This window comes from Homarus americanus, unplaced genomic scaffold, assembly GCF_018991925.1.
Source record: "Homarus americanus isolate GMGI-L3 unplaced genomic scaffold, GMGI_Hamer_2.0 scaffold39155, whole genome shotgun sequence".
Lineage (NCBI taxonomy): Eukaryota > Metazoa > Arthropoda > Malacostraca > Decapoda > Nephropidae > Homarus > Homarus americanus.
In genome coordinates, this window is record NW_024737042.1 from 2,640,825 (window position 1) to 2,652,656 (window position 11,832).

At 42.0% G+C, this 11,832-nt stretch overlaps 1 protein-coding gene across 1 annotated transcript; it reads right to left on the reverse strand.

Moving 5' to 3' along the window:
- Positions 1-312: 312 nt before the first annotated feature.
- LOC121872580 (glutamate receptor-like) lies at positions 313-8,990 on the reverse strand. Its single transcript, XM_042375412.1, has 10 exons — positions 8,809-8,990; positions 8,261-8,437; positions 7,771-7,903; positions 6,774-6,906; positions 5,337-5,531; positions 4,691-4,864; positions 3,809-4,033; positions 3,323-3,556; positions 2,531-2,638; positions 313-2,296 (listed from the first exon to the last, which is right to left on the reverse strand). The coding sequence occupies exons 1-10, from the start codon at positions 8,981-8,983 to the stop codon at positions 2,117-2,119; spliced, it is 1,734 nt and encodes a 577-aa protein (XP_042231346.1). The 5' UTR covers positions 8,984-8,990; the 3' UTR covers positions 313-2,116.
- Between the last annotated feature and the right edge of the window lie 2,842 nt (positions 8,991-11,832).

Sequence of the window (11,832 nt, forward strand, 5' to 3'; positions counted from 1 at the left end):
TTTACATAATGTTACAGAACCTCTATATAGAGTGACTTAATTTTACTTAAAATTCTATAAGATTTATATGATTTTTGGATTTGGTCCTAAAGAATTTGACTGTTGTGCTGGGTAGCAGGTGAGCATTTGGGTTGATACTAACATAACAGTTCAGTTGTGTAGGGAAGGCGTATGAGAGGAGAAGGTGGATAGTATGAGGGAGAAAGAGAGATAGGGGTGAGGAGTGACGGAGAGGGAAAGTAAGGATGAAAGGAAAGGGAGATGGATAAAGTTGGGGGAGGGAGGAGGAAAGGGAAAAGTTCCCCCAAAGAAAATAAATAAATAAATAAAATAAAATAAAACTAGAAAATTTCCAACAATTAAAAAAAAATCCAACTGCTGTGATGTCATCACCAAATGCTGTGACGTCATCTCCAACAGCTAAAACGTCGTCACCAATGGATGTGATGTCATCAACAACGGCTGTGACGTCATCACCAACTGCAGTGACTCCATCAATAACTGCTGTGACGTCATCCCCAAATGCTGAGACATCCTCACCGAGCTGAGACGTCATCACCATCACCAGTTCTCATTTGAAGTTACCGATTACAATGCAATACTGTAGTTCACGCAACAATACACACACCGACAAACAGACTTTCTTTTTCATTATTCTTGAGGCTACTCGTGTCGGTGTTTACTTCTGTCACCTGATCTTTCAAAAATAAAAGTAATAAATAACAGCTCATGTCATAAATACCACAACTCCGTTTAAAAGTGAATATGTGGAATAGAAGAACAGCAGTGAAACCAAGTGAGCAGAGAAACTTACTTCTGTCTTTGTATAATGTTACTGCAAAAGCTGCTCCTTGTTGCTCTTCTTCGTCTCTTCCCTACTGGTATTATCCCCATTCCTTTTTTTTTGGGGGGGGGGGATTTAGGAACCTGCGTGTTCAGTGAGTCAAGAGAGAACTATGTACGGCTGGGTGTGTAGCTTGTAAGGAGGTGATGAAGTATTATGTGAGAAGGTGTGTGGAATGAACTCCTACTGTACGGCATTTAAGAGAGGCAGATGAGTGTAGTGATGGAGTGAAGAAGGCGTGGAGATGGTGAGAGTGCCAGTATGGTGAGCGTCAGTAGAGTGTGGGTGCCAGTATGATGAGAGCCAATATGATGAAAGTGCCAATATTGTGAGTGACAGTAAAGGCGGTGGTACACTGGGCACTTTCCTCTAAATACGTTGCCCGTTTTGCTGGTCGTTGGCCTGACGGCCCACCAAGCTACAGGATTTCTGCAGTTGCGAGAAATGAACAACTGTTGGCAGGGATCTTTGCTGGCCAGATTAGTGCTCAGATGAACTTTATATAATTTCAAGTAAAATGGAAATAAATCATGAAACAATAATAATGTTTAAAATACAACACCTAGGCGGAGACATATTTCTATATATTCGTTACTTTAAAACTTCTTCAGCATTATTAAATCATTACTCAGGGTCTTCTTTGACCCGCCAGCCGCCACCGCTTTTAAAGAAACTTCACGACGCACCCATTATCTTCAGCAATTGAAGAACTATAACATAATCCTGCAAGGCCTCAACTGTAGTAACGGTGAACCTCGTCTCGAGGCTTTTTTGTTGTTTTTGTTGCGTTGGGCAGACGAGCCAACAAAACATCCCAGTGTGACACAAAACGTCTCTTTGTTTAGCTGGTCGGACCGTGTTTGCCAAACATGTTGGGAGGAAAGTGCCCAGTGTGTCGCCGCCTTAAAGTGACCTGGTGACGAACGTTCTAAAGAATAACTCGTCATTACCTTGGTCACTATGATAATCACTACTGAACACAGAGATGCAGGAAAAAGCAAAGCTTTAGCACGCTGAGAATTCCTTAAAAAATATACAAATGTATGGAATACACATACAATTATATCCACCAGTTTGCCAACTCTAAACGCTCAATAAGAAAATGATTTTTTTTAATACCCTGGCTTATGAATACACCATCTTAAATTCCAAAGCCAAATCACTAAAAGTAAGGGTACATCTATTCTCAGTAGAAGTTACAAAAACAACCTCCTGCCACGGGTTAGTAAACTGGAAAGAAGTGATCTCATCTTTCAGGATTGGTTCATGGCCTCAGCCCTTGTTGCCGCCGTTGTGCAGGCCAAAGAGGATCAGCTCACAGGTGAAGGTGAGAGCAGAGAGAAGTAGACCCACGGCGTAGATGTAGAAGACTCCCTGCAGGTGATGCAAGGTGAGGCTCAGTTGATTCCCCTCCAACACTGCCTCCGTCTCCCCTGACAACGCTGAAGCTGCCTGCCCGCGGCCCCAGAAATAACACAGGTGAGAATGTTACACCTGTGTTAATGACTTGCATATCTCTGCCTTATGATTATGTTATGCTTCACAACCTGTTGCCTCACACCTGTCCTCAATACAATGAATCCCAACATACGCGTACTGTGGCCCCGTAGCTACACAAACCTACCCTAACTTGACCCTTCAACCCCCTCACACAAACCCTGTACCCCTTAGTGTGCCCCTACTTACCGCGGCCTTCCTGCGGGTGGCCAGCGTGTGCTCCTCGATCAGCGTAGACATCCACTTGGAGACGAATCCTCCACCCAGCAGCCGCTTCAAGATGCCATCGAAAACCCGCTGTGAATACACAATTCACGTGAATCACAAAATGTAATACTCCAGTGAAAGATAAAATCTAACTTTCAAAAATATAATGGCAACTTTTGTAACGTGTTAATTCCTTCCTCTATGTTCTTAACCAGGGGAAAAGCCAAGAAACGGGCTGGTAAATTTCTATTACAAGAGTAAACGCCTCTAGGCCCCTCAATATTGAGCTTGACAAATGATCACTATCCAGCGCTTCTTCACTTGGTGTTTAAGACTAAAACTATTCAATGGTACAGTATTCTTTAAGGGTTTACCCACGCAGAAACACAGTATTATCATATTTCGTCCTTTTGGCTATTAATGATGAAGGAAGAAACGTTGTCATCGACTCGTCTACACAACTAAGTAAATTGTTTCTTATATAGACATTTTAGATACAAATAACCTTTTCCACCGAGACTCTAAACACTCTTTGTGGAAGAATCAATTTGACAAGACGAGGCGATAATGTCAGTAGTTGTACTAAGGTTACAAAAATCAAAACATCGTTATGAAATGTTTGTAACTGACTAGAGCTTTCATTATTATTATTATTATTATTATTATTATTATTATTATTATTATTATTATTATTGTAGTTGTCTTTACCTTTATCACCTTTTATATTTTATGATTTACATTATCACTGGTTCCCTACATTTATTCTGAACCTACCTTCATGGGCGACCCCTTTTGCATAGCGTAGGCGGTGTCAGCTGGGAAGAAGCTCTCTTTGGCCAGGTACACTTGTGTGTCTCCGCTCTTGTCAATGAAGTGCATGGCGATGGCGTCCCGCAGGTAAGTCTGGAAGGAGATGAAAGCAAATCGTTCGTCCAGGGCCTGTTGGACACACTCCACCAGCGACGGGCAGAAGGTCAGCCCCCGGAAGATCTCCTGGTAGAGTGGCACCTGTGGCGAAGACCAGGGTTGACGATTGAATTAGCCCCAGTAGTAATAAGCCCGAATCGTAATAGGATTCAACCCAGCCTAATCCTTAGGATTGGATCTCATTATGACTAAGGGTCAGAAGTCCTGGATCCCATTAGAGCTACTGCAGGGCCAGAAGGAGAGGAGCCCACTAGTGCCGGAATATATTATGTACTACCTAACTCTGAAACCCAAGCATTATTATTAGTCTTGTATTATTTTTTTAACTCATACCTTGCTGGTCTTAAAGAGCTGGTAGTCAGCAGCGCCAAAGTCATTAATGCCCCACACAAAGTTGGAGTCTACGAGCTCTTCCAAGCTGTCGACGGTCGGGGAAAGGGCCGGCACCGTGAGGAAGGCTGTCAGGTTGCCCACGTAAGACACCGTCACCACCAGGCAGAAGAAAAGCCACGAGGCAGAGAACACCCGCACTGCCGAACTGGACGGCCATCGTCGACCCTGTACATGAAATCAAGTTAATTTGGTGAAATAAAATTCAAGAATGTCCACAAAGAGAATCAAACCATAATTCGTAGCATCAAGAGCTACGCGAAGAAATTAAATGAATCTCTTTGACTGCAATAACACAACTTAAAATCCTGCAGTACCACTTTAATCCCATCTAAAGTCAGATCGCTCTCTAGCAAATGCTTTGTGTGACTTATATATCCTCTGTAGTCTGTGTTTTGATATTTCTTAACAACCTCGTATTCATGTAGCTTCCTGGGAAGAACACTTTATTTTCTTAGTAATTCGTTAATCAAATTTCATTCTATAGACGTTAAAGTAAGCCATTAAGGGCAGTGAAGTTACATCACACTGAAGACTGAAAAATATTTCAGTACACAGATCGGCAGTGTGGTAGACTTCACTACACAACTGTGAAGTTAGAAACCCACTCACACCTGGGTGGTCGACATTTTATGGGTGTACGACGCCCTTAAGCAAACTAAAAGATCTCTTTTTGTACTTCTGATGCTTAAAAAATATTTTTTTTCATCTACAAGACATACAAACATACCCAATAACAAAATACTGCAAAGTTAAGGACATGTACGGTATGCCAAAACGTACAATACATACACCCACATCAATGATGTGAATATATACACAGACCTGTGTGAGCATGGCGCCATACATATGGAGGATGGATCCTAAAAAAGAATGAGAGCTGCCGGAGAGCTTCTGCAGGAGCCAGTAGGTAGGTCCAGCAGCTGCCAACAACAGCAGGAAGGAGAGCCACGCATACGCCTGGTAGGGACGCACCAGAGCCAACCATTGCGGAAGCGGCTACCAACAAGGCAATGTTAACTTCATTTAATATAAACTTTGGATCTTATAAGTCACTTCACAATATATCTCAATATTATAATCTCTCTATCATTTGGAATAATTCATATAACCATATGACATATTATGAACCATTGCTTAACGTTTTATATCATCTATTTCAGCAGGTCAGTTGGTCACAGTTCAATGGCTTCTTGATACTATTAGAGATTTAACATTAGGAGTCAACTTTTTTTTGTTTGTCTAAATCAAGAAAAAGTCTCACGGCCAAAGACGGATAGATTGTAGGAAGTTTGGATGCAACCAGCGAGCAGAAAACAAACAGAAAACTGTGAAAGCTTATGAGGGAGACTTATCCTGCAGCGGACGGATACAGGCTGGTGAAGAAGGTAAAGATATTGAACTATTACAGAAGACTTCATCCAGCAGTGAGTTAATAAAGATGACGACGACGGAGTGACCCTAGACTCACCTGAGGTTTACTGGTGACGAAGGTAAGAGGTTCCCAATGGTAACCAACGGTAAAGTCGATCACAACCTCCCGTTCGGCTGTCACAGAGAGGTCGAGGGAGAAATCTTTTATATTACGTTCTACCTCGCCCAACACCCCCGTGAAGCTGCCGTTGTCCACCTGGTAGCCCCACAGTCCATCAGCTGGCTCGTAAACCTGTCCAAAACACTACCAGTGAAGACAGATGGTACCCACACAACCCATAAGCTGGCTCGCACAACTACTGAATCAGCTGCCTGTGATTTAGACTAACTTTAAGCACAATTAAGGTTAAGCATCGCATCCATCACTGAAGCAAGGAAACTAAAAGCCATGGTCGTCTGTGCTCAGCTGTGCCGCTTATCTTTATTTCTAATCTAATGAAAAATAATTCTTTATAAGCATTAAAGTATTGTAGTAGTTTATACTTGAGACGACAATGTACATGACATATGTAAAGCAGGTGATACACTGATACTGTCGAAGGAAATACCAGAGAAGAATTAAACATTTTATGGTAACTTTCAGTATCACCAAAATTAATTAGGTCAGTAAGTTTCTCGCAAAAATTATTAAAAAGCTCTTGTTAATGTCTCAATAACCTTCTGGATTAAGAATTCGAGGGACAAGTCGTGATGATATAAACTTATAGTCAGAAGATGGACGAGCTATAGAATAATGTGGTGCGTCCTAAACTCAAACAAGCGACACTTTAGTTTTGAGGACATTACTTTTATATGGCCGAGATTCATCTAGGATTGAATGTGTGTCTGCAAGAACTACGAGCTCGGCCATCTAGCCAAACCACAGACTCCGTTATAGAGGTACAGGGTGAGCCTAGTGTTACACAATGCATTTAAAAGCGGAGGAGGTCAAGGTGTGGAAGCGGCCTCTGTCTCGTCCTCGCCTATTTTTGTGACTGTAGCTCAGCTGACAGAGTTTATCCTCCCCAAGAGGAGAGTCTCGGATTCAACTCTCTATATTGGAGTGAAGGCTTTGGTTATCTCGTTGTACGCAGCTCTTGTGCACTCAGGAATAAATGGTTAGACTATCGTGTGTGTGTGTGTGTGTGTCAATACTATCGAGTTAGCCCGACTGTATAACAAGAGCCAACGCCGGAAAGACGCTGCTGTGGGCCTCCCCTCCCGCAATAGATGTAGCCCCCCACATGTGCAACATCTATGAACGACCCTGTCGGTCCCGTATCGGCCTCTTTAGTCGCCTCAGAACTCACCAACGTTGGCGACATCCTTAATAACTCATACCATTGTATCGTAGCTGAATGATCTTCATACTCGATTCCAAGTGACAGCAAAATAGTAGTAGCAGTAGTGTGCCCATACCTTTATGTGTGTCTTGTCTTGTCTCTGTACTTGCAAGAAATCAATATCTTGGGAAGTAGAAAGGCGAACCACTGACCTCATAGGTGAAGTTGTGAACCTGAGCGACAGAGTCAACGATACGCTTGTCCAGGCAGTCCTCCATTGCTAGTGGGTGTGTTGAGTTGCCTGACGAGTAGTGGCTGAAGGGAGGAAAGTTCAGTGTGACGGCCCTGTGAGGGAGATATACTCATTATCATCTTCATTCTCTGCCTTATTGTACACTATCATCCCTTGCATTAATAAGAGTTACACCTTCACCATCAGATCTTCTTTGTTATGAATGAAGACCATCACCAAGTGTATTGTTGTGAGGAGACAATTTCACTATCACCATCATCAGCTGCATTATTCCGAGGCACACTATCATTCACTATCTTCGGGTAGAAAGACACTATTACTGTCAACTTTGTCTTATTGCGAAAAGATATCATTATCCATTATCATGATTACTAACCCAGACCTTTCATGACGCTGGAAAGAAATATTACTCTTATTGTCATTGATATTATAATTATTATTAATAACACTATTTTAATTTCCATCAGTATTATTATGCTGAAGTTATTGTGATTTTGTAAATATTTTACTTGTAGTCTACTTGTGGATTACCTTTTTTCTGCATCGTCTATAATACCTGTTTTATCCCCATATTTTCACGGTCTTTATGCAAAACAGTGTTATAAAAGAAGACTTCTCAACTCAAATAGTCACAGAGTACGCCGTAAGCCTCACCTGGTGATCTGTATGTTACGCTCTACCAGTCTACTTCCCAGTGATGACTTGATATATGAAAAAGGCTTTTATTACCAGCACGATCGAGTAGAAAAAAAATTATATCAGGAACTGTGTTGTCAGCCAGCAATGTCCATCAGGTCAACACAGGGCACGTCCACCCCAGTATCGGTCGCAGGTCAAATGGGTCCCGCAGCCCTGACAGGCCCGAGACTACCTTAAGTGAACATTAGGGCTGGATCCTTACAACTGGGACGCATTAAGATCTGGACCAATTATAACTGGGAACCCTCAGCACCCACCTGAAGACGTGGCCGTTACAGTCGCTGAAGAGGTCAGGGAAGAGGTCAGTGTGGTGTTGGAGGCCGCGCCAGGGACTCCACTTGTTCCGCAGGATGACCTCTGGCTCCCCAGACCGACAGAACGGGCAGTTGGCTGTAATGATTACGTCATCATGGGTTTTCTAGTACACTGTGTTAAACTTTTCTACTTGACGTTTTAAAGCGGTTGACTTATTGGTGAATAATAGATAAACAAATACTAACAGTCATAAAGGTATATAGACAGATACACATACAGATATATAAATAACATTTAAGTAACACAGGTGATATACAGTTTAATTATTCATCAGAGGTACTTTTCTACTAAGCAGGATTAGCGATTCAAATACGAGCCTTGATAATCCTAGCGTGCAGAACTGGTAAATCATTTTAACAATATTTATCATTCAGGGGGAAAAAGGCAATAAAAGAAAAAGACAGTTGGTAGGAAGGAAGACAGACTACGTACAGAGGAGGTGGAGTGACCACGACCTGTTGTCCTGGGGGTCGTGGTAGGAGTTGTGCGTGACGTAGAGGGTGTTGTAAGAGGCCAGGATAGAGGGTTCCTCCTCCAGGGTGTTGATGGCCAGGCTGCTGCTGCTCCCAGTACAGCAGACGAAGTACCTGGTGGCCCCGGGGAACCAGTCTGTTCATGCCCGGGAGAGGAAGAGGAGACGCAATTAACTCATTAAAGTGTAAAAACAAACAAAAAAAATAGGAAGCTAGCCTCTCAAAAGTCAATAGTAGTCTTCGGGGACGAACAGTAATACTGGTATACCTATAAACCTCACAACACTGCACGACATATTAGGCTGGGCAAGATTTGGGTAGATTAGCACACAGATTAGAGACGGCTAGGATTGCTTAAGAATAAATAAATTTTAGTGGATAGGATAACCTTAGACGTTAAGTGAAATTTAAACAATGATGGGTTAGGCAAAGTAAGATTAGGCCAGACTAGGCTAGGTTAGGCGGGATTTTTTATGACCGAAGTCCAAAGAGAATACCATAGCCCACCTGTCTTAGGAATGGCAGAGAGGGCGGTGGCGAGGAGTGGGAGTGGGGCGAGGACGTAGTAGGCGACACAGTAGGTACCGTCAGACTTTGGTGGTCGGTGCCGTAGTAACGGCAGACTGGGCGGGGAATCATTGAGGTAGGTCTCTACGTCATAGGTGAGGAAGGCATTGGCCATGGATTGCTGCAACTGCCGGAGAGTAACACACAGATGCTATGACAAGATCGAGTGTCGAGTGCTTTGTGATGCTTAGTTGCTAAGTTTCTTAAATTACCAGTTAATTTTGGTCATGTCTGTCGTTAGTTCAAAGAACTCTTCATCAACCAAAGGTCAATATTTGCACTGAAATCCAGATGTGACTCACTTTTGTGGAAATTTGACCGTGATGTTGACTATAACTTGTCCTTTTTTATCGATTATACTGAATAGTGTTTTGTAACTTCATTTCCGATTAATTGTTTAAAAAGCAATGGAGGATGAAATTCACATTAATTCTTAGGTCTCGGTATTCCCCAGACATATTTAAACATCCCTCCGCCTTCCAGCTGTGGTGTAATGTTCAGCATTCTCGCCTCGCAAGCGAGCGGAACCGGGTTCGATCCCGGGTATGGTGAAACTATGGGCAAGTTTCTTTACGCCATTTGCCTCTGTCTACCCAGCAGTAAAAGGGAACCTGGATGTTAATCGATTTGCGGATAAAGTTCCGGGGTAATGGTTAACCAGTGCAGTTGGCGAGTTGTCCCGTCTTCTCGGACTATTCCTTGACACTGGGTCATGCAGCTCGTTAATTTAGGGTGTGGTTGTTGTCTTTGCGACAGCTTCTACACCTAAAACAAATTCACGCCTAGGTGGCCCTTGGATCGGCCATCCTCGTTTCACGATGGGCAACCATTACTTATTAATAGAAACAAGTGACAACGGTTCCTGGTACAACGAATCCTTCACATTTTCTAACATACTGGTTCACGTTATTATTTTTTTGGGGTAAGTACAACTTTCAGATCATCAGGACCCCATTCCAATATATGTATTACCTATAGAGCGTGACAAATTGATAATATCAAGGGCATCTGATTTATCTAAAACAAAAAGCGTGACGCTCGATCAAGCCTTAGATTCAACATCCAGGTAATGTAAGCAATATGTCAACATTTAGGGAATCTGGTTTTATTGTTCTCGGAAAGTCTCCTCCTTAATCGTAATTAAGAAATTAGATATCGAAGGAGAATGGAAAAGTAAACTGCTTTATGTAATGAATTTTTCTTAAAAATATCAGATAAAACATTATGCTCTAAACTAGAGAAGTTTCGACTTTTAGTGTATTGATGAAGGAACTTCATAGTCATATACAGAACTTATTTACTAATGTCACAAACCCTGAAAGTGGATATTCTGCCAAGTGAGCAGAGAATAACATTTGCTCAAAGTATTGTTAAGTTTATAAGTCAGTGAGGTAGTGGCAACCAGAATAATATAATAAAACTGAATTTCTAGATTCTCATAACTTTTACAGATATAACCACTGAAAAACAACTGTAACACAGAAAATTTGTGATAACTCTCCTATCATAAAACATAGTTGTGTCCTACCCCGATAAGTATGGTGTGTAGGCGAGGTGAAGCAGTTATGTTATGTGTGAGGATGATGGGATGGCAGGCAGCGAGACGCCCCCCAGCCACCTCACCCAGGAGACTCACCACGTCCTCCTGCTGCTGGACAAGTGCCCCTGCTGCTGGCGGCTGAGACCGAGTGATACCGAGAGGAACAGCGGCCTGTGTCACTACCATCACCGCCGCTATTGTTGCTACTCTCCCACGTGCCTGAAGGGGGTTTAGAGTCGAAGGTCCAGACCATAAGACATTTAAGCGTATATTTCCCTACTCCACATAGGGATAAGAGAAAGGATATAAGTGTTGTAGCTCCCAATGCAATTTTTCGTCACAAGCGTTCCCAGGTGCAGCACAATTGAGCTAATTGGAGACTTCTTAAATCGCCTCTTTTGTTGAAACGTATGACCTGCCGAGAATCGGAAGTAGGATTCTCATCAACTTCTTCCATGATTGATGATGCAATAATGCGTCTAGCTACAAGCCCAGGGCAATTTTAGTGCCATTTCAGCTGCCATATTAATGCCGTAGCTTATAATTATGAACCAGTTACACACGTTCTTACTTCTCAAGTTAAAACTGATAGGGGGATGATTTAAGATATTAACCAATGAACAACCTCTCGCCCAGGACTTTCATTTAACAGTTCTGATGCTGGTAAAGGCGTTTCTGTGTTCCCACCGGTTATTACAGAAATTGTTCAAATTGTACGTTCAAATTTAAATCTCGAATAATAAAGTTAGTTATCCGGACAGCGAGAAGGGCGACCTACCAAGAGGAGCATGATGGGTCGTGTGAGTGGTGGACCGGGTGTTGGGCTAGCGCCTCCTCCCTCTCCCTCAGCAGTTGGTCACACGCACTGTCACCACCATCTCATGCCACTTGCCTGTATAATTTTCCAAGTTATATCTTCTTCTCAGCCGCTAAAAAAAATTATATATATATATATATATATATATATATATATATATATATATATATATATATATATATATATATATATATATATATATTTATATATACATATGTGTGTGTGTGTGTGTGTGTGTTTTATGGTCAGTATTTAGTTTTACAATTAACTGAATGAAACTAATAGTGTTGTATATAACAAATGAGGATACTACTTGGGAAATTTTAAAAATATCAGTTTACTTTGTAATTAAAGAATATATCAATACAGATTAGTGTGAAGGTTTGAGTAGTCACATGTGCACAAAACTGTGTATACTGCATACAGTACAGTAGTGTGCGTACGCGTACAATGTTGCACGATTCTCGCAGCTGTTACAACCTCTCCTGCACCTTCTCACAGCAACTCCCCCATAATTAAATTCACTCTCAAAAACTAAACATAATCATACAGTCATCTAATGCTACCTTCTGTTGACGGCTGGGAGTCGCATGTTACTCTCTCTAAC

Excerpts from the sequence above, each read along its gene's own strand:
- LOC121872580 (XM_042375412.1), bottom strand. The coding sequence starts at position 8,983 with ATGGCCAATGCCTTCCTCACCTATGACGTAGAGACCTACCTCAATGAT. Across the intron at positions 8,438-8,808 it reads CTCTGCCATTCCTAAGACAG|ACTGGTTCCCCGGGGCCACC; the intron begins GTGGGCTATGGT and ends GGGCATGAACAG. Across the intron at positions 5,532-6,773 it reads TTCACAACTTCACCTATGAG|GTTTACGAGCCAGCTGATGG; the intron begins GTCAGTGGTTCG and ends TGTTTTGGACAG.